The sequence below is a fragment of the Amaranthus tricolor genome, chromosome 8 (assembly GCF_026212465.1).
Source record: "Amaranthus tricolor cultivar Red isolate AtriRed21 chromosome 8, ASM2621246v1, whole genome shotgun sequence".
NCBI classification, from domain to species: Eukaryota; Viridiplantae; Streptophyta; class Magnoliopsida; order Caryophyllales; family Amaranthaceae; genus Amaranthus; species Amaranthus tricolor.
In genome coordinates, this window is record NC_080054.1 from 25,221,474 (window position 1) to 25,245,301 (window position 23,828).

The following is a 23,828-nucleotide window of genomic DNA, read 5'->3' on the forward strand; positions in this document are numbered from 1 at the left end:
AATTTGGCAAATCTCAGGGTTACCGCGTGGATTTTTAAAAAGTTTTGGTTACTATGTGGAAAACTCAAAACCTCGAGGTTACTACGTGGAATTCCTAAAAGTTTTAAATGAGTAAATCATTATGATATGGTACTTTTTAAGAGAAACAGATATAGTATTTCATGCTTACGAATATACAACACTCTTGTGAGAGACAATTTATCGATGAAACGACCTTAAATAAAGAGTTTATATTCTTATAAAATGTATAATGAGTTATTTAACCCATGTTATGAGTCGGGTCTTTCGATGAAATCGTTTTATAGAACAATTCATGACGTGAAATTTTATTAAAATTTAAAATCTTTCTTTCCAAAAATATTTAAAATAGTTACATAAAATTATTCATAGGAGTCATGTTCGTTGTTGGTGGGAGATTATTATCCGGGGTTGTAATGCTTAATTTTAGGTGGAGGCATCTTTTAATTAAGGCACATGGTGCCAATTGGAGAATTAAGTATTTTACACTTCAAATGGTTACTTCAAAGTAACTAAGCATATGTATAATAGTGGGTGTTCGTAAAGCTGTTTATAGCATAGAGATTTTATTTTCTGATAGTTTAAAACTATTAAATTTTATGTAATTATTTATTTTCTTGTACCAAAATATTTACATAACATTTTTTCTGGCCAATAGAATTTACTATAATTTCCTTTTTATTATACTTCATAAAATTTGCTAGAATTCTATTTTTCTATGACACACATTCACTCCATAGCTTGTGGTAATGATGCACTTTGTGTGGAAGATTGCTTCTCTTTGAAGTCCTTTTCTTGCATTACTTGGGTATGTATGATTTTCCTCATCATCTCATCCAAATTTAAAAACTCTCCATTACAACATTCACATCCAAACCACAATCTTCTTCTACCTCAGCTTTTCCTCATTGTCAACCTCAAACTCCTTAAGCGTGATCACCTTTTTATTAAGTCGGATAATGCAAAGAAATTTTCGAGTGTATGTTGATAAATGATAGTATTTGATGCATTAGCGATAAGAGAAAATTTTCGATTTGAAAATATCAAGGGCAGTAAAGAGAAAAAAAAATAAATAAAGATAAAAATAATTAATTTATTAATAAGACACACAATAACAGGAAAAAATAAAATTTATGTTTATATGATTGTTAGAAGATAAGTGGGAAAGCTTAATTGTTTTTAATATGACACACTACAAGAAGAATTAAAGATTTCTAGAAACACAACTACACAAGTCTACATGCCACTATCAACCAAGCAAAGGAACTTTCTACTTGAAATTCTTACTCTTCTCAAATTTGTTGAGAAGATTATTTATGATTGAATTGAAATTTTGTTCAATTTAATTTTTTAAATCCAAGTGAACGATAAAATATTAGGACAAGTTTGGTGACTTATTATAATTGACCGATTGACATCATGCAAACCAATATAATCATCATCATCACCATATCCAGTGTATCTTGCTCATAGACAATTAGGGTCAGGATCTGGGGGGAAGATAGACGGCAGCTCATACCATGTAGGAGAGCGCGGTCAAAGAGTCCCTCGGCTCAAGAAGGGACTTCAAAGAGAAAGGAACCTGCAACTATCCGAAAGCCTACAATTTACACCCACGTTAACCATGAATCTTAATCAACTAACTAAATCTACACAACAAATAGAGTACGTATAAATAACTAAAAAAACGATAATGGTAAGAGAGGTGGTAAAGAACGATAAGTATAGGCAAAGAACATAATCAAACGGTGGTTAAGAGGGACATGTCTAGTAATCTAAGACGTGGATAAGGCGCCGCCAACTGACTCTATCCTTGGTCAGGTCCTTAGAGAGGTGGAGTTCGTGCAGGTCACTTTTAATCTGTTCTTCCCACATTCTACTTGGTCTTCCTCGACTTCTCTTGCCCTCTACTATGATGCATTCGATCCTTCTTAATGGCGCGTCATGGGTCTTTCTCTGCACATGCCCAAACCATCTTAACCTGTTATTCCCCATCTTAGCAGAGAGAGGTGCAACCTCTAACTTCTCTCTGAACTCCTAGTTTCTTATCCTGTCCATCATAGTTTTCCTACACATCCACTTCAGCATATGCAATTTTGTTATTTCCATACTCTGTTCAAAAACCTTCTTTACGGGCTAATATTTTGTCCAGTACAACAAAACCGGCCTGATTGCAACGCGATAAAATTTGCCCTTTATCTTCTAAGGAATTTTTTATCACAAAACACCCCGATTGCTGCTCGCCACTTAAGTCATCCCACTTGTATATGATTAGAAACGTCTCCATCAATCTCCCCATTGCTCTGGATCACCGAACCCAAATATTTGAACTTGGACGTACATGTAACAACTTCCCCCCTGATAGTCACCTCTGGCTCCCCTATCTATTCTGTCCCACTGAAGTCGCATCGCAAGTATTTTGTCTTCGTGCGGCTTATACGCAACCCCTTACCCTCCATTCTTTCAATTTTTTGTTAGCCTCCTCCTTAGTTTCCACGGCCAAAACAATGTCGTAAGCAAAAAGCATGCACCATGGTACGATCTCCCATATGGATTTAAAGATTTCCTCCATAATGACTGTAAAAATGAAAGGACTTAGTGCTGATCTTTGATGTAGGCTCACTTAAATTGGAAAAGACTTTGTTATACCCACCAGTGTTTGAATGTTAGTCGAAATTTTGTCATACATGTCCTATATTGACGCAATGTACCTTTGTGAAATCCTACTATTCTTGAGACTATCCCAAATGATGCTTCGTGGTATACTATCATACGCTTTCTCCAGGTCAATGAACACTAGATGCAGATCCTTTTTTCGCTCCCTATACTTTTCCATCAGTCTCCTCAAAAGATGGTTTGCCTCCATGGTTGATCTTCCCGCCATGAATCCAAACTAGTTCTCTCTAATCACCATCTCTCCTCTAAGTCTTTTCTCAATCACTCTTTCTCACAGTTCCATTGTATGGCTTAGAAGTTTGATACTCCTGTAGTTCCGCATTCTTGTGCATCGCCCTTGTTCTTAAACAGTGGGATAATTATGCTAACCCTCCATTCTTCCGACATCTTACTAAATCTCAAGATGGCATTAAAGAGTTCAGTTTGCCAATGAATGCCCTATTCTCCTAAACTCCTCCACGCCTCAATCAAAATGTTATTTAAATTCCCCCATCTTTTTAAGAGCTTCTGTTATATATTTAAAAGTAATACAATGCAAAAAAAAATTAATTATAATATAATATAGTTTGACGCATAATTTGGTCATTAATTATAACAACCCAAAACTCACTAGCTGATTAAATAAGATTAATTTCAACTAATGCGGAAGCTTAATACATATATCGGGCTATTAAGTTGATAATATAATTAATTACTCAATTAATTATAATATCCACTAGACATCCATAAAAAATTTAAATATTAGAGTTTACAACCTTTGAAAGATGTAAAGAATTACATTATAACAATCATTTGTAACGATTTAAAATATAAAAATTTCTACAGAAAATCCGGCAAAATTCCGTTCATAAATCGGATAAACCAAAATTTTTCGCGTGACTTAAAAAGTCAACCTGCAAGTTCAAAAACCAACATTTTAAAATAACAACCAGCCAGTGGCATAAGCATCAAACATTTAAAAATCACATCACCTCATAGGGTGGAATCTTTTCTCCAATATTCCAAATTAAGTACTAAAATAATTTTAAATAAAAGATTTCTTTTACTTACATTCTTTTGTATGATTGATTGAGATTATTTTGTTGATTACTAATCTTTACGCTTTCAGCTGCCCTTGACTTCTTGACTTCGTCAATCTCAATCTTCTCAAAATATGTCCCCTACCAGAACAGATTCAAAGAACAAAACCACATAGTCAGCTTATGCTGAGTACACATTTATATATTTTAATTTTGGTACATAAAACTATGGCGAAAAGAAAATATTATAACTATATTTACGCAAAATAAAAAAAATAAGATGTTGCTCACGGCACTGTTTCCAACCTTTATTTAACTGCACCCAACCTAACTGAGCTAGATTACATACTATAATCCCACTACACAACTGGTAGGATATATTAATTATATCATACAAACCATTTTCTTTTGCAAACTTACTACTTTATCAATACCTTATAAAAAAAAATCTTTTTTCTGCTTTTATAAATCAAATACTTTTCTATTTTCTTTGCTAAAACATTTCCTTCAATACTATATAAATACATTATAAAACTTTTTTTCTTTATTCCCTGTATTCAGTTTTTTTATAAATCAAATACCTTTCCAAGTTCTTTGCCAAAATATTTTCTTTCAAAGTCTAGAAATCAATCTGTGGATAGAACTTTCTCATCTATTTTCTTTATTAAAACTTTTCTTTACAAAGTCTTTAAATCATAAATCTATGGAATGGAACGAACTTTCTTTTCCATCAGGCTAGCTAGACCCTCCGGATAACTATAAGACAAAGATCCCTAGTGTGCACACCCCACAAATGGTCAAACCGTAGCATAAGATCTAAGTCCGAGGTACTGGTCAATGTACCCCCAACTATTATGTAGTGTCGAGACAATCCCGACGAAGTTCCAATTCCTTGAGACACCATTGAGGTAGTCCCAACCGTTCCAAAACATAAAATTATCTATAAAGCTTTTCTGTAACTATTCTGCTGTTTCGAGATTCAAGAACAAACTTTATATATTAGGAAGAATATTTTCCTATATTCAAATCAATCTTAAATAAAGTAAGATACACACCTTTGAAATCCTTTCCCGAAACTATTAAAGATTTTAGTAAGAAATCCAACCTTTTCAATTATAGCAACACGACAAGCTTAGTCGATACGGTTTCTTAATGAATTCCAAATCTTCAATGTGAACATATATGTGCTTAGAAATAACTAACAATAGATTTGACTTAACTAGTTAATAAGCTTTGTTTAACTTTGATTTTATGAGGCGACAACTTCTTATTTAAAATTTAATAAAACTAATTCCTATATATTATTTACTTAAACCACCAATTATTCTTGATCACCAAATTAATTTATATTAACAATACTAAAACACTCTCTTAGCATACTAAAATCAATATTAAAATCCATAATCAAATACTTAAACACCCAAAACTTGAAATTTCACTAGGAACTTAATTTGTAATATAATTACACATCATTCTACTAAGTCATAATCATGTTCTACTTATTAATTTCATGTACAACTTACCCATATCAATTTCACATTCTCAACTCGTATGCATATTTCGAAGAATATACTCAAATACTAAATCAATCTCCAATTGACCAACAGTAACCCAAGAGCATTTTTAAATATCACTTATTAACAATTTCGAAGCAAACACTTAACAACTCAATTAATATATAGAATAAATATCCACATCAAATGATGTGATTCAAGATTCAATAACTATAGCACGATCAAGTAATCTCAATGTTATTCCTCATTTAAAACCCCAATTAAAAACAAGATTAACAAAAAACTCATCTTTCAACTCCTATCATCAATTCCTTAGTTTAATGTCAACAATATCAAACTAGCTTCCAACCCTTTACAACAATTTCTACCAACACATACAATTTAAGCTCAATAAAGTTTACTTTAAATATTAATTTCTTCACTTTAAATTTAATTTACTAATTGCTAATTTAATTCATGACTTCATCTCCAATCTAATCAATTAAGACCCAACAATTACTAATCAATGATTGTCTATCAAACTAAACCATCAAGGAAAAAGTATCAGCTAATGGCCAACATCCAACTCAACCCGAGAGTAACCTTAAACAACTCTAACAATTTCACTAATTTACTATCTTCTCCTTCTCAAAATTCCATATCACAAAGTACCTCCAAACTCCAAATAAAACGACAATTTAAGAAAAACCTATCCCAAAGTTTATACGTGTAAGTTTCATAAAATTCCAAGATTCATCAACAATATCATTCACTCTAATTCAAGATTAGAAAACTACAAACTCACTAAATTAATCTCATCACAATTCCATAACAACACCATTAATCTTTAGTTCTTCTAATTTATAATTCTCTTAATTATAGAATATAAAGTAATAACTATTCATCCCACAATTCAATTTAAGCTCAATTAAATTCATTATGGTGAGAGTGTACCTTAATTTGTTTTTGGAAGGAAGTTTCCATGAAATTGAATGAAGTATTGTTTATTTGTATTGTCATTAAAAGATGAACCACAAAACTTGTTGAATACGGAGAGGAAATTAAATAAGGACCCGATTCCCTTATTACCGTTAACTATGGAACTCCTCTACTGGTTGTATCGCAGGTTGCGGCAACCGCAGAGTTGCTGAGTGGGCTGTGGAGGCAACTGTGCGTGGTGGTATCAAGTACGTTGATGGGAAGACTGGACTGTAACGCTAGACGAGCATGAGTACAATTGACGGTGGATCGAGAGGTGGAAAAGGGCGACTGGGAGCTTGGATTTGAGAGGAATGAGATAACTATACTTCTCTCATTTTCCAGAAGCCACGTTTACAAGTTCACGTGTATTTGATTCCCTTTTTTTTTTTTATTCTATTATTTTTATACTTATCCTCATTCTTTTTTTTATTATTATTATCTACTACTACTATTTACTTCCTACTACTATTACTATTATTACATAGTGCTATTACTTTTATCCAAGGGACAATGGATATTCTGATTGATTTTAATATTTAAAAAGTATTATTTTATTTATTTTTCAATTAAAACTTAAATTTAGTTTTATAGGATTACTACAATAGCTTTATCTTATTTTTATATTTATTTGCTTTTATAACTTTATAAATATCACCATATCACTTCGCCGAAAATAATTTATACCAAATAAGTCTTTATTCAATTTAATAGTTTAAATCTTAAGTAAAATCATTTTAAGTAATGACGAAATTCCAAACGTCAATTTGTTAATAAATTATTTTAATCTTAGTTTAAAACGATAAACAAGAATGTTAAAATCGTAAGTGTTACATTAATGATAAATTCCAAAGTTTAAATTATGCTCCTCCTATTCAATTTAGTTGTCCTATTTAATTTGGATACAAATATTAAGAAAATGAGAGGATCACCTAAAATAGTAAACCTAATATTAGGTATTTTTAATATTAAGAAAATAGACCACCTAAAATAATAAACTTATATACAATGTTGGGTATTTAATATTAAGAAAATATAGAAAACAGCTAAAAATGTATATTTTAAAATAAAAATAAGACAATAAAAATAAACTGCCCGAATAAAAATGAGACAATTAAAAAAAATTAGAAGAAGTATATATTAATTTAATACTCCGTATAAAATTGATTTTATACTAACAAATGAACTTCTCGAAGCATCCATTGGCAAAATCCAAGTTAAAGCCAAAAGCATAAAAACACCAAATCACACACAATAATAGGCAAACAAATTAAATTTAAAATTAACAATTAATCATTTAACAAAATTACAAACCAACAATTATTCACCTCCACAAGACCACAACTCACAAATTTCTAAATACCCAAAATTTCTCCACAATATAGCAATCCATTTTTCCTTAAAAAGAAAAATTACTTCCTCAACCATATAACCCAGAAAAACGTCAAATTCCAAAACCCCCAAAAACAAAAATCATCAAAAAAAACCCAGAAAATTTGGAACAATGCAAGCTATCAATCCTGAACATCTGAAACAACTAAGACACATATTCGACCGATTCGATACGAATTCCGATGGGAGCATAACCCAACTGGAGCTAGCCGCATTGTTACGATCTTTAGGGATTAAACACACAGGGGATGAATTATACGCATTATTAACAAATTTGGATTCAAATGGTAATGGTTACATTGAGTTTGATGAATTAGCTGTTGCATTATTACCAGATCTTAAAAAAGATGATGTTCTGGTTAATCAAGATCAGTTATTAGAGGTTTTTCGATCTTTTGATCGTGATGGTAATGGGTTTATAACAGCTGCTGAGTTGGCAGGATCAATGGCTAAGATGGGTCATCCTTTATCATACAAAGAATTGGCTCTTATGATGACGGAAGCTGATGTAAATGGTGATGGTGTTATTAGTTTTAATGAGTTTGCTTCTGTTATGGGTAGATCTGCTGTTGAATTGTTTGGTTTAAATAATACTTATACTAATAATGATATTTCATAGTTGAATTGTTTGGATTTTGGAAGAATTGATCTAAGGTTGTCATAGACAAGGTCGGATCCATGGCCCGTTAATGTTGTTTATGAACCGACTGCATTCAACTTGTGTATAATATTGTATAACTATAAATGTTTTTATATGTGCTAGTTAACTTGGTAGGGGCTCGGCTAAGTGATAACTTTAAATAGTAAACTCATTTTTATAATATTATTGATATTGTTTGATTTTGTTCTAAATCTGCCTCTCGTTGTAGCTGTTATTGTCCTTCTTTGTTAGTATAAGTTTAAAGGGTTTTGCGTTAACGAAACTTTTAATACGTTGGAACATACTTTTTTTTTTGTCTTTTTTTATTTGTAACGTTTAATATTGATATACATTTCATTGAAAAGGAAAAGATTAAAACAAAATTGACTATTGATCCATGTTATCTTTCAAAAAGATTCATATTGGATGAATTAGTAAGAAAACTAGCTAGGAATATCAAATATGTTACATCCATGATGTGTCATTTCAACGATTAGTAAAAATGCAAAAAAACAATTAACAATAAATGAATTAGACTATGTAATACTATATACTATCTCCATCTCATTTAATTTGCATTATTTTTATTTTTAGACTATGACCCACCACTTCCTTTTAATCTCATCCATATATTTTAATCCTCTTTTAATTTCTTCCACACAATTAATTCTCTCTTCATTTATTACCATTATTCACCTTTTTCTTAAAAAATAATATTTTTCAAGGTAATAGATAAAAAACTAAATATAAGTTTACATACAACAAAGTATAAATATTATGGAGTATAAAACATAAAAAACTAGATAAGATAACGCAAAAAATACAACATAAATACATAACATAATAAATTCATTAAACTCAAATACAATTAATCACGAAAATAAATTGCTTATTGAATTTGAAACAAAGTCGAGAAAGCCCTTTATAATGCTTAATTCAGTAAGGAATAGGTAAAATAAGAATCAGACTGTAGAAGGAGAAGTTGTTGGAATTTTAGATAGAGAAAGTGAGTTGATTAACGTGATTTCTTATAGAATGCTTACCTCATTTTGTGATTTCATGCTATTTATTCTGTTAGAGTGTAAATCATCGAATGATATCAGCAAAAGAAAATTATTGATTTGGTTTTGCTGTGTGATAGGAGATTGCGGACTAGATCATTAAAAGGTATATTTTATCGAGTTGCAGTTATACCTGCTAATTGTATGTATAGAGTGTCGGTCAGTAAAGAAGATATATGAGTTGAAAATAAAAGTAACAGAAATGCAAATATTAAAGTGGATGTGTTGGCACATAATGATGAATAAACTTAGAAACCAATTAAGATTGATATGATAATAACGGTGGTAAAAGTGGCACTTCTCTAAGGACTTAATTAGGGACAAAGCTAGTAGGAGACGGCAAATTTGTGTCCTAAACCACCTGTCGTTTGTTTCCCATGTTTAAAGTTCGTGCTAATATGTTTGCTATCTTTTATGTTGTTTGTTTTTAGACATTGTGCTTGTTTTGAATTTTCTTGTCTTTGTTTTCATTTGCAGATCTTCTCTGGACAGAGGATTTCTCTAGCCACAACCTTCTTTAGGGTATGGTCTAACATCTTCTATTTCTCCCCAAATCTAAACTCTAATTATAATTATCATGAGTGAGATATACTGAATATGATAATAACGATGGTGGTAGTTTGTTGTCGTGGGCTTGGCCCACGCACCCATGAAGACTTTAATTGACCCTGCTGGATTTTGGGTTCCTTTTAGGGGTGACCCAATGCTTTCTTATTGGGTCTTTTGGCCCCAAAACAAGTGGCTACTCAAATAAAAACGACGACTATGAAATTATTTAATTATGCTATTGTGTATTTATTTCTCGGCTATAGTCTCTGACATATTACTTTAGAATTTAAAAAAAAATAATCAAAAATGTATTGCTAGTAAATAGTAATGGTATCCATTATAATTAATAGTTGGAGACATGTAGGGAGTAGAAAGTCTTGATTTGGAGTTTTTATCAGCTGTCTTGATGGCTCACTCCTCCCCTTTATTAGTATCAACATTATCAACTTGAGGCTGGATATCGTCATTTTAAAGTGTCCATTTATTATCCACATGTGAGCTATCCCATATCAGAGAAAAAAAAGAGTATACATCACTTTATAAACAAATAGAGTAACTCCTACTACCAATTGATCGTTTTAGTTTAAACCTTTGGATTTGTATGTAATTTAACTCTTCTTCTCGTTTGAGTTGTCTAGACCCCTTTCTAAAATCTAACACATCATTATGATCATATTTAATATATTCCGCTATACTAAATTATTGGTCTTGTTATTGATACCATCATAGAACAAAATAATTTTCATCTACATCATAAAATCGTGTTTCTGTACAACCGTTCTAGAGATTATGAGTCGTAACCAAAAATATTAACAGCTTGTGGACGAAAAGAAAGAGCTGAGAATGTACATATGCTAGACTCTTGTGCGCTATCCGATACATATGATACAGCTTGAGTATACTCTTCTGTACAATATATTCCTAATACTGATAACAAAATTCAGGTCGAAAAAAACGATCCAAATGCTCTCGATATTTTTTACTGGATACCTTTCTGACGGACCTATATACGTCATTAGCTTTTACTTTGGCGTCTATCCCTTCTACTAGCAGCTGCGCGGGCTGTGTAGCCCACAGTTTGGGGCCGTATTGATCTCTGTCTGACCATATGGCAGTACTCGGGGTCCTCAGTCTGCCCCTCGTGCCTTATCCATTGGATCATCTGATGGTACATAGGTAGAAACCTCATTTGAAGAGCGGAGTAAGTAAAGTAGGGGACAAGGGCGGAGATCAAGACAAAAATCGTCAAGATCCAATATTTTGATGTCGGGGCAAGTGACTGAACGAAAACCTGATATGCTGTAGTTGAAAATTCGGGATTCATTGCACCGTAAATCAAAAGGAAGACGTACCAAAACGCAATAGAACCCCAAATCACGATATGTTGTATTAGCGTGAAGTAGCAGATGAATAGCGCCATTTGACAGTTGACTAACCAGACGAGACATGTGTACATTGTTGCTCCGAATATTTCGTAGTCCACAGGTCGGCCGTTGTCGCTGAAAGCTTCATACGACAAAGCTTTTTTGCAGAAGAAGAAGACGATTATACCGCTAATCATTCCGTTGACCATCCAGCTGAGTATTCGCAACCAACTGAAGAGGACGTTTTGAACACCTTCTTGATAGAGTAGCGAGAACTGTCATAGGATAGAAGTTCGAGAGAAAAAATCAGATAGGTATTCAGGCACGAGTGTGAACTACGCCGTTTTAAGGTATTTTAAAAAGATTATCTCGAAATACAGATACAATAGTATGTCAAAACAAATGGAATGAGAGTCATTATGTTTTCATTAATCTTTCGGAAAACAGAAGTTTGTTTGTTATCGGGGAAAAGTCATCAATAGAGTATTCAAGGTGATATTCCGAACATTATTATGCACCACTTGCAAAACGTTACTATTTGGTTTAAAGATGACTTAAATAACGATAATGGACTATATAAGATGGTTTATCAAATCATGTGTACGTCTTATTTATGTAATACTGATGATATTTGCTACCAGGGGTCAGTCGAAAACAATCTCTTTGTTATCACTATAAAAGGTCAGCTTACATAAAAACCAACTTAGGTGGGAGTCACTTATTGGCATTGGGATACGGGAGTGATGTTGTATTTCTTTTAATGGTTATCTTGAAATGCGGATGCCATATATTGTTCTCGGGGAAACTTTCTTACTCAGCCAAAATTTTTTAAAAAGTGTGAATTTATGATCGTATACCTTGAGACAGAAACGTGCAGAAACATCCTGATCAAAGACTCCCAAAGCAATTGCAGGAAGTGATGTGAAGAACACATTGTATAGTGATAAAAGCCAATCATTATATGCCGGTTGAGCAGAAAATGATGCATAGGCTTCAAACAAGAAAAGTGTGACTCCAAATACCACATTCTTGTAGAAAAAATAACAAATCTGCCGAGGAAAAACAGAAGTAAGCACAAATTAACACTTGACGATATTTAAAATCAAACCCATCAAAATGGAGCAAAATGTTCAGTAGGCAATACCATAGAGGTTATCCTTCGGTAACACCAATGTCCGTGTACGAGTAGCAAACGTTCCAGAAACCGAAATTGAGCAATAGCAATATCACTAGACATAACAGCCTGACATAAGACAACGGGAACGTATAAATAACAAACATATGATTAAGAAAACTACAAACTAAAAACACGATGCATTATATACCTGCATTCCCTCAGCACCGCTTATCCCAATCCCGATATCAGCTTCTTGAAGCATTCCCACATCGTTCGCTCCATCACCGATTGCTAAAGTTGTCCTCTTAGTACTATTTTTCACCAATCTTGTAACCTGCGGTTTCCCGGTATCAATTAGAAAGTGTCACTCAAGGATAACTCCCAGAACATTAAGGAAACTTCTAGAAGCTTGCAAATATGAAGGTTTTCATGTTAACTCACCAGTGCCTTCTGCTTTGGTGATGACCGACAACAAATTACAGAAGCACAGCCAATTGCAAGCTCGATGAATTTGTTCTTTATATCATCCTCCAGCGCATATGCAAGAGATTTTCCGTCAATGATCAAGGCATAAGCCTCCGAAGTTGCACCGGACGCACCAAGTTGGGCCTTGCCAGCAGTAATTTGTTTACGCACGGATTCTTTAGACGCCTATAATATGAAAAATATCACATGAGAACCTATACTTCATATTAGCAGCATGACTCGTGTACTGATGCATTTGTTGAGATGGTTAAAATTCATATCATTTGGTTCCTCCATTATGGGTATGGGTTTCCGCCTTCCTTCCCTCCCCAGACCCTCATCATAGTTCCTATGGGCGGGATACATTGGGTACGATTACGATGATGAAGAATTGATGATGATGATATGGTTCCTCCATTGTGCATTAGTACTAAAACAACATTTAGCGAAAAAACTCACCTTAGTAATAGCATCCTTGTCACCCAATTTTTCCAATGTTTTGATTTCTGGGTCTTCTAGATTGATTATTATCTGCTTCATCCCTTGTCTCAACAAGCTACAAGCAAAACTGTAGTTTTCCTATGCTAAGTTAGTATTGGAATAGGACATAAAGTGAATATAAACTGCTGTACAAAATAAACTATACCCTATGTTAATAGCCGTCTCCATTTTATCCCCGGTCAAGACCCATATCTTTATTCCAGCTTGTGCAAGTTTGTCGATACATTCTGGAACCTATACGCAATCACAAATAAAGATTAGTGAAGCTCTAAACAAGAAGCATCCTTTTTTTAGTAAATCGTAACTTTGTAAGTGAACCATTTTTCCTAAAAGAAGAAAGCAAAGGTCGAAAGTTGAAACCTACCCCACGTTGAAGTTTGTCCTCGACCGCAGTAGCACCTAGAAGAATCAAATCTCTTTCAATGGTCTCTGCGGCTTGGTCGATTAGTGTTTCCCTATCGGCACTAACAGCATTCCTCGCAGCATTAAATTTTTCATTGAACTCTCTGAATTCTTCTTCGTTTATTTCTCGATAGCCAAGCAGTAAGGTCCTCAGCCCTGCATCGGCATATTCATGTACATGATCTCTGGTCTGCGCCTCAAATTCACCACCATGCTTGGCTAGCAGTGGAAATATAACACTGTATAGGAAAAACCCAACAATATAAACCATGTTACTACAAAGATTATCATAGAAAAAGTTCAATATACTTTTGTATAAACGAAAACGGAAGAAATAAGAGAAATTGTTTTCAAAGTATACCTGTCAGCACCCTTGCAGAGTAGAAACATTTTCCCATCCACATTTTCGACGATCACTGACATCCTTTTTCGGGTGCTGTTGAACTCCAAAATGCTCAAGATTTTGTATTCCCTGAATGCATACAAGTGATTGAAGTTGTTATAACGAAAACAATTACAAGGTAGAAATAAACTAACTAATGATAGAAATCACACAGAGATTTAACGTGGTTCACTAACAATGTGTTACCTGTCGATTTTCTGGCCCGAAAGAGGATCCAACTCATGCAATGATACGGTTGTTTGAGTTCTTTTGTAGAATTCAAAGCCGAGTTCTTTGGCTGCAATAACAAAAGCTGCCTCATCTGGTGATTCGGCTTCATAGGAAATATTTCCGGTCTCTTCATCTACTTCCGGAATCACAGTGTGGCACAAAGCTAGCAGCTGAAAGAACATCTGAATAACATGTGAATTCGGCTCATTCACCCATTTGCCGTTCATAACCCTTTCATCTTTGAAATTAAACCCTTTAATACCCGAACTTGCCTCAGCAAAATCCTCCTCACTTTCATCATTTTCGTTATTGGATAGTGGTGAAACATTGGCCAACCCACTCGGTAAAGGCGAACCTTTTCTTTTAGCCATAGCCCTCTCGACCTCAGTAATTCCTCGTCCATAAGCTGTCCCGGCTATAGAACACTTAATAAACTCCATAGAATTACAGGTCAAAGTACCCGTCTTATCAGAAAGTATAGTATCAACTTGACCAAGCTCTTCATTCAGGTTTGAGGTACGGGCATGTGCTGGCTTGTCGGCTTCCTCATAATACATTTGAATATCTTGGTTGATGAAAAGGCTCTGAAGAACTTTCACGATCTCTATAGACACATACAAGGAGATCGGAATCAGGTAACTGTACAACATAAGGCCAGTGAGGAAGTGGTAAAATGCTGCAAGTGGGGCCCTCTTGGGATCAAAGAAAACTTCTGAGTTATCTGGTTTAAGGTACCACCTCTTCATTATGCCATTTTTTAGGTCATCTTTGGTGGTTACACCAAACACTACAGACCCAACAAAAGACATCAAGAACATCATGAAAAACAAGAAGTAAATTATCTGATCCATTTTCTTCTCGACTCTGCTTCGCTTTGAAGGTGGCTCGGTGGCATTCTGCATAACCTTGGTGTCATGACCCGTGAAGACAACAACACCATATATGTAATCTGTATTCCGAAGCTTCGAATCCCTGAGGAGAAGTTGTTGGGGGCTAAGCGGGTGTTGTTGTTCCTCATAATCCATACTTCCTACAAAACTATACAGATTTGCATTGGGATCTTCACATCTAATGGTGGCTCTAAAATCCTTAAAGCTCGAATCCTCGAGCAAAGATGCCGTAACCTCAAGTGCTTGTTTCATTTTCAAGTTAGTCTCCCCATCAAGATTCATAGTTTCTACATAGCACACAGCATCCTCATAGCTAGATGAAAGCAGGAGTATATCAGCTGGGAAAAACTCATCCTTCTCAACTTTCACTATGTCCCCTACCTTCAAATGCCTCCATTCTGATTGCTTAAATTCTCCATTTCCATTATGCATTTTAACTTTTCTGTTATTCACCTCTATATCCTGAAATTGTAATGAGAACAAAAATATGATACAGGCCAGAAATTCCAATTCTAACATAAATTTTACACAAAATGTTATCAGCAACTAGAGGTGTTCATTCGGGTCATCGAGTTGATTTTGGTTAGGCATTTCGGGTCGGTTTGAAATCGGATTTTGTGTCCATATTTTTTTAACATAATTGTAAATCATTTTCGAAGCCAGGTCAAATCGGGTTCAGTTACAAAGTCGGGTAAATTTCGGATCATCAAGTATGTTTTGAACACCTTTTATCAACTACAAGGTTAAAATATTAGTCATTTAGCAATCAATGCATCCATTAAGGTTAAGACTAGTTCAATCACCATCAAATTCCCAAAACAGATTGAAATTCAATACCCAAAAGCAGCATCAAGCCATACCAATGAAGGATACAAAGTAAAATGCATTGCCAATTACAACATAAATTCAAGTTGGATTACTAAATTTCAACAATGGAAGCCATATTTAAGTTCATCCCCAAATACAAATCATCAAAACCTTTTCCTTTTTTAGCAACCAAAAAATTAACATAAAATATTATAAAAACAAAAATAGAAAAGATTAAAAATTTACAAACCTGTTTCTTGCGTCTCCAATCTTCAATGGCTTCCTTCAACATACTAACACCAATCACAAAAATGAGAGGGACAATGGCACTAACAGCACTATAAGGAGCAAGTGAAGTAAAAGACAAGATTCCAGTTACAAGGAAGAAAAAATTGGCAACTCTTCTAAATTGTTCAAACAAAGATTTGGGTATAAAAGTTGCAAGGGTATACTTTGTAGTTCTTACATAATTATCTGGGTAATTTCTGATTGATGAATCAAAACTATTTGATTCATTACAATATACCACTCTTGAAAAACCAGGTCCCCCAATTTGTGAATGATCTTCATCTTGAAGAGGTGTTTTACCACAATGAAATGAGTAGATCTTGCTAAACCTTAGCCTTCTTCTTCTACCTTGTGCCATTTTACTCCTTTTAAACTCTAGTTTAGCTCAAATCCAAGAAAATAGGAATAAAAGATGGAAACTTTTGCAAGTAATTAGCCAATATTATGAAAAAGATGAGATTTTTACTTGTTTTTCTTCTTTTTCCTCCCTTCTTCAATAATACCCAAGTGTAAATAATGGAGTATATATGTTTATTTAATGCAATTACCAAATTGTATCAAAAACCCAATAAATTTTTAACCCTAGAAAGCTTAAGCCCAGTAAAAATTTGACAAAAAAAGTGGTACTACTGGATATAAATATAACATATATTCACAACTTATTGCACCAGGCAATAAAAACTATTTTAAGATGGAAAATCAAATTTCAAAACCCAAGGAATTTCTATCAGTTGTATTATAGTCCTACTATGGTATTAGAGATTAGTAAAAGAAAAAACTAATTTGACAATAAAGATGTAATCTTTGAGCTAGTGAAAGAAAACCCAGAAGAAAAAGTATGACAAAAAAATGAAGAAATAAAGTTATGATGAAGAAGATGAAGATAGAAAGTTCACATTCAACAAAGGCTGATAAAATAAAGAGGGATTAAGAGAAGAATTTTCAGGGCATTATAAGTCTCTATTGCTCTTTCTTCATTTCAACAAGGCAGCTTTGAATGAAGACTTGGATCATCCCTTCTTATTTGACTTTCCAACTTTATGTGCTATATTACTCGTATTTTATTTTTTATCATTAACCCATTAAAAACATTTTAATGAATAAAGAAAACCCAGAAAATTAAAAAAATTCAAAGTTTCCAACTACCATCAACAACCCCACAAAAAGAAATACTTTTACTGCTCTATTATTTTAATTTAAAAATATTTGAGAATTTTTCAAGTTAAATAGTGCTATTTTTAAATGACAATTCTAAAATTTTTAACTCATATTTACTCTGTTTCATATTTTTTGTTACATTACAAGATAATGCACTATTTATTCATTAGTCATCACCCTTATTTATGATTAGTTTTTTAATGTATAAGTTAAAACATAGTCAAGTGATTTATTGTTTGATTCGTCTCGATGTAAATATTATTAAAATCAAATTTTGTAATTGTTATTATTTATAATTAGAAATATGAAGAATTAAATTAGTCTATTAGATTGCGTGAAAAGTCAATTAATCCAAGTATTTAAAAAACGGACGAAGTACAAGATTAGTAGTACAAATAAGTACCGTTGTTCTCTATCACAGTCAAATAGTCACATTAGATATAATGAATATTTAAAATTAAGAGAGAATATATATAATAAAAATTAATTAAAACAAATTAATTAAAATGGATTAAAATAGATGATGGTGTGAAATAAATCGGATAGAGGAGTATTCCTTAGATTAGACCTTTATAAATGAAAACTAAATGAAATTAAGGGAAATAGAATATTCCAAAAGAAAGTATACTTAGAATAAAAATAATAATATTCAGAATTGAATTCAACAAAAGTATATGGATGAAGAAGACTGCAGGTGATTTGATTTGATATCGCGGGAAAAATATTAAAAATGGAAAAATATAGGTTTTTTGGGTGTTTCTAGAAGGAAATCAGGAATATATGAAGAATAGTTTATCATTGATGATTTGACGGTAAAAATAAAAGATATTTTTTGTTTTAAATTACAAACGTTATAAATAAATTCAACGACATGATATTATTTTTAGTAATTAAATTTAATTTAGACCAAACTTTAAAATAAATTTATAATTATTTATGTAACACTCATGAATTTTCAACCCCTTAAACGGAACTAGAAATAGTGATGGAAGGAAGGAAATTCGGATGTTACATAAAAGAAAAAGGAGAATAATTAGAATAATGCCAAAGATTAATTAAAAAGGTGAGTAAGTGGAAATTTTAACAACATCTTTGCTGAAAACTGAGGAGGTAACAAGGATATATAAATGGATAACATAACTAAAATAATCTAAGGCCTTTAATGCCTTCAAGAATACGTCACGACGGAAAGAATCATCGTCGGCTTCTCAAATCATCAACTCTAACGAGGATCGTGGTTCCAATGTTAACGCATCGATCTGACGGATACTAAAGGAGTATTCTCACTACTGTACATCCAAAAACTACGCAGCGGAACTATAGATCACACAAGAAGTCACATGGCTCCATACAAAATAAATTATACAATCCCAAAAGAAAACTTTACAAGTAATATAGAAGCTACAAGCATTAGACAATTTGTACACAATTGTTACGACCGTACTCTGCTCTTTCCCCCAATGCAAAGCAAAAGAAGCTCTTATATCTGTCATGTCAAGCTATGATCCTCCTGCTGCTGAACATAATGACCATAGTCAGATGTTTCATAGCAGGAACATCATAGAGAGTCATGAGCAAACAACAACAAACACATACACGTCAGTAATTAATGAACTTATAACAATTGAAGTCATTGAACAAAACTATAAACAACGATATAGTATGGCAATAACGAGTCTACTAATCTGTCTAAACACCTCTATTTACTCATAATTTCTCATTCAAACTAGTAATCTCTTGAGTATATTCAAAGTTAGTGGATCCTTTCTCTATTCATGGCATAGTGACACGGCCAAGGGCGTTATCGGCCATCCGGCGCCCATGGCAAAGTATGAGCTCATGCCCCCTCCAGCTGACCCTCTCGGGTTCTACCTTCGGGAAAAACTAACACACTGGGGTACTAAACCAGTGAAGAGGCCACCATATTGGGGTTTGCAAGGCCCGCATGGTAACACCTCGGTCAAGGGGCGGTATCGACCATCCGGCGCCCAGTGACCCAAGCATGCTCATACCTCCCTTACGGTGGTCCCATCGGACCTCACCTGGGGAACTACTAAATCAACCGGACATAATCCAGTTGAGTCAAGCCAACTAATCATAAATTAAGGCTCAATAAGTAGGAAATCACTTGGATACCACGCACAACCATGGTGCGTTCTCTACTAGTTAGAAATTTGTTCTCATAGTCTCCTAAGACTTTTATTCTACTTGCCTATATCACTATTATGATTATTGACTAGCATGGTTTACTTTCTGGCGTTCTATAATTCTAATGCAATGCATATAATCATGCAATATTGATAATACTTTGAAACGATGAATATAATAATTAATTACTGTGTGTACATACCTGCAAGCGTTACTGCACGACCACAAGTTACAAAAACCACCCAACTAAGGGTCTACTTTCCTTGTACAAACTAGGATCCTATACAAGTTAAGAATAGAACTTATAAGTTCTCTTAACTACTTTGTCATACCAACTAAATGCTCAAGTAAATACTATCATCCGCTTGAGCTAAGTTTCCAATTGCTCTAACACACACATCTCATTCAACACCCATCATAATCATTGACTCAACAACAACATAAGTCTTTCCATCAATTTAAGAATAAAAGGATTATGTAAATCGTTCCTTTACATCAACCATATTTGAGTTATATTGATTCACGTTACCAAAAAAAATAACAAATCACACTTGAATCTTACGATATTAATATAGTGCTAATATGATGATAATGACAAAACTTAAAGTTATTACATCGCAATATCATTTATTACATTCTCCAAGGTTTGAAAGAACTATAATCAAACATCGAAACAAGTAACTTTAGCAACCATCAATGATAAGTTGACACTATACTCATGATGTAGCTATAATAACAACCTAACAAAGGTACTTGTAATTAACAACAATCAAACAACACTAATTAACAACTATTACTCCCAATTAAGAACCAAGACCACTTTCATAGTCAACTACAAGCACACCATTACCAACTATCACTTATCACAACAATAGATAACCAAACTAAGCCTTAAAACAATTTGTAAAGTTTTCCAATCAACCATCTCATTCCCAAATGTAGCATACACAGACACCATAAGTAATTTCATCTCCAAATCGAGCCCTAGACATAATAAAGATGACATTTTTAACCCATACTCATTTCAACTATTCAAAGTAGTAACTCAATAATCAAGTAAACATCAATTTATCAAAGAAATACTTAAAAATCAAAGAACAAATGGCTCACAATTATAAAGTTAGAGAAGGGGAGCGAAAGCAAGGGACTTGTGATGGTGGTTTGCACGGCTGGGGTGTGCACAGAGGTGGCACAGCCCTTGTGGTGGTGCTGCTGGCGTGTGCGGGTAGGAGAAGGTCAGGGCTGTTGCTCGTGGGAGGGGAAACGGGTTGGTGCTGCCAGCTGCTGCTTGTGGAGGGAGGCGCGCCTGCTGTTGCTGCTCGTGGAGGCTGTCAGCTGCTCACAGGGAGGGAGGAGGGAGTAAGAGAAAGAGAGAAGAGAAGAGAGGGGATGGGAGTGACGACTTCTTGAGCATTTAGGGTTTTCACGGGTTTTTATACTTGTTATTACTATTATCATTGTTATTATTATTATTATTATTATTATTATTATTATTATTATTATTATTATTATTATTTATTAGGTTTATTTATTTATTTATTTTTATCTCGATTCATTTTCTTGCGAGACTCAACTAAGAGACTCACCTTCGTGGGCTCACCCATTTTAATAAAATAATAATTTTGATTCGAACCTCTAAATTTAAGAAATCGTAACTATATTTTTAATATATATATATATATATATATATATATATATATATATAAGTTAACATTTAAATTCATGTATGCAAGAAATTTATTAAAACTAATTCAGAAATAATTAAATATAATTGTAAAATCTTTACAAACTCTTAAAATATTAAATAATTACGACATTAAAATCTCGAAGTGTTATAATTTAAATATAATATGGATATGAGAATTGTTTTAAATTGACTCAAAACATTCCGAAATTGATCTGATGTTTTAAATGGAAAATGCAATTTCCGTTCATGGATTCTTTGAATTTTCTTGTTTTCTAGTTTTGCTTTGTTTTATGTGTTGTGTGTTTCTTTCGTCCTCTATATTTGAGAAAATGATACATTTATTTGGAAATTTCTGCTTTTTACTAAAAACATGTGTTAATTTCTTACACAATTTTACAAGTCAACGATAAATTTAATTTGCTACTCTACATTCCTATCTTTCTCTTAACATTTTTATACATTTTCTAGTAACATTTTCTACTAAAAAATAGGAGCAATTTATTTTGTGTTAATTTAGGTGAGAAAACTACAAAATGAATTGTATCATATTCCCTCTTATTCATTATAATAGTCTCATTTAACTGGGCACATTTACAAATGCAATAATGCTAAGTAATTCTTATTGTGTATACTTAAAAAATGTAAAAAGTTAATATTAATAATTCTTGCATTAAAACGAATTAAACAAAATCTGACTTGACTATGTCATAACTTATAGATTAATAATAAAATACAAGTTAATAGTAATTGATAAATGAATTTATTGAAATGAATAGGAGATAGTAATAGTTAAATTATACAACCTATATATGTATTGTTCTGCTTAATTCAATTTTGCAAGAGATAAACTAATAATAAGCAACAGACGATGCAAAATAAAGTATCAAAAGATCGGATATAATTCTATTAATTATATTTTTTTTCTTTTTATTTTATCTCTTTTCAAAACAAATTTTTAACTCAAAACATTTCTTACGTTATTTAATTTTTCTTCATTCATTAAACATTAATAATCAACAACTTAATTTATAAATATAATCCACATTTTTTTATCCTTCAAACTCTTACACTTTTTAATTTTTAGTTATTAACCCATTACTTTTTTCTCCTCCTTTATAACTTTAGAGATGAAAATTTAATTTTTAATAAATTAATTTAAGTTTTTTCTATAAAATCAATTTTAATGTAGTTACAAATTACGTTGAATTTTTATTTAATTATAGTACTTAAAATTAAAATTGCTTTGAGTTTTAAACTATGTATATTATTTTTTTTTGTGAAGTTCACATGATCTTTGCTACCAAGGGTTAGTTGATCGAAAACAACTTCTTTGTAACAGGGTTAAAGTTTGAGTACATATTATAACTCCTTAAATTGAATATATGTAAAGTCACTTAATAATATTGGGCAATAGAATATTGTATATTGTTCATTTGTTTGTAATGAGAGAAGTCTAAAAGACTACGGAGTTTGTAAGTATGACCTTGAAAAAGTCTAATAAGGGCTAAACCGATAGAATTTTCTATTTTTTTTTTTTAAAAAAAAGCATTGATAGAGAAGGTGCAAGCACAATAGCATAAGGAACAACCGAAGAAGTGGTCTAAGAAATGAGTTTATGGGTAGTTTGTTAAGCTGATATCAATATTTATTTGGGTATGGTAAGTTGTAAATGTGACTTTAATTTTATTAATTAAACATATAAAATAAAGTTATATAACTTTAGTAGGTTATGAAAATATATAATAAGTTTAAACTTTTGCTTAACATACATCAAATATGAATTTCATCATCGGAAATCACCATATATCGAACATAGTAACAAGAATATTTTGTATGTGACTTGATATAAATTCTAGGCGAGATGCTCTTTCTTTAAATATTATTTCCTCCCTACTACGATACTTGGGAATATAAACCGGAAATATGTTCTGAGATACAAAGAATTACACTAAATTTCTAGCACAAGGAACTTAGAACGACATGAAAAAACTTAAGTGGAAGAAGAAACGGAATTTCATAATCGAGGATTGCAAGTTTTCTATGTAAAGTGCTAGAGAGGATAAGAAATTCAGATATCACATGTATATCTCATGTTAGAAATAACTTACACATGCCTTCTATATTTACAGAAAAGCATACTACCATTCATGAAGTAATATGTCACTTCATGAACCGCAAGATCGATTCACGAATCAATGTCGATATTAAATCAATTCATCCTAATAATTCAGTTAATATAACCATATTAACCGTAGGTAGTTATTGCATAACTAACAAAACCAAATAAAACGAATAGTGCAAAAACTAGCGCAAAAGTCGCAGGTCGCGAGTAATGTCGCAAATCGCGACCTGTGCTAATACCAAAACAGAAATTTTTGCAATTTTAGGATATTGTCAATTAATTATTAATTTAATTAATTTATTTAATTTAATTATTTTATTATTTCTGATAAAAATTATATCTTGTAAATAACAATATGGTATCCTAAATTTATGGTAGACTTTAATACGTACATTCATCACGTGTGACGGTGTGAGGTGAATTGGTGGCATTATGACTGA

General features: G+C 32.5%; 2 protein-coding genes and 1 long non-coding RNA gene across 3 annotated transcripts; 1 reads left to right on the plus strand and 2 right to left on the minus strand.

The window, feature by feature from the left end:
* Positions 1–680: 680 nt before the first annotated feature.
* LOC130821041 (uncharacterized) lies at positions 681–6,559 on the minus strand. Its single transcript, XR_009045286.1, has 3 exons — positions 6,161–6,559; positions 3,745–3,854; positions 681–3,587 (listed from the first exon to the last, which is right to left on the minus strand). It is a non-coding gene; the product is annotated as an uncharacterized LOC130821041 (long non-coding RNA).
* An 847-nt stretch (positions 6,560–7,406) lies between these two features.
* On the plus strand, positions 7,407–8,511 carry LOC130821042 (probable calcium-binding protein CML15). The gene has a single exon (XM_057686641.1). It carries the CDS (start codon positions 7,689–7,691, stop codon positions 8,193–8,195), a length of 507 nt encoding a protein of 168 aa, XP_057542624.1. The 5' UTR covers positions 7,407–7,688; the 3' UTR covers positions 8,196–8,511.
* Positions 8,512–10,185: 1,674 nt separating this feature from the next.
* On the minus strand, positions 10,186–17,331 carry LOC130821043 (putative phospholipid-transporting ATPase 9). The gene is made up of 11 exons (XM_057686642.1): positions 16,236–17,331; positions 14,265–15,640; positions 14,037–14,147; positions 13,638–13,914; positions 13,419–13,507; positions 13,232–13,340; positions 12,749–12,958; positions 12,516–12,641; positions 12,335–12,433; positions 12,048–12,239; positions 10,186–11,465 (listed from the first exon to the last, which is right to left on the minus strand). The coding sequence occupies exons 1-11, from the start codon at positions 16,629–16,631 to the stop codon at positions 10,842–10,844; spliced, it is 3,609 nt and encodes a 1,202-aa protein (XP_057542625.1). The 5' UTR covers positions 16,632–17,331; the 3' UTR covers positions 10,186–10,841.
* Between the last annotated feature and the right edge of the window lie 6,497 nt (positions 17,332–23,828).

Bases quoted from the DNA above. Each gene is read 5' to 3' on its own strand.
- LOC130821043 (XM_057686642.1), bottom strand. From the start codon at position 16,631: ATGGCACAAGGTAGAAGAAGAAGGCTAAGGTTTAGCAAGATCTACTCA. The intron at 13,341-13,418 runs GTATAGTTTATT...GGAAAACTACAG, and splicing joins GAGACGGCTATTAACATAGG to TTTTGCTTGTAGCTTGTTGA. The intron at 12,642-12,748 runs GTGAGTTAACAT...GGGAAACCGCAG, and splicing joins CACCAAAGCAGAAGGCACTG to GTTACAAGATTGGTGAAAAA.
- LOC130821042 (XM_057686641.1), top strand. From the start codon at position 7,689: ATGCAAGCTATCAATCCTGAACATCTGAAACAACTAAGACACATATTC.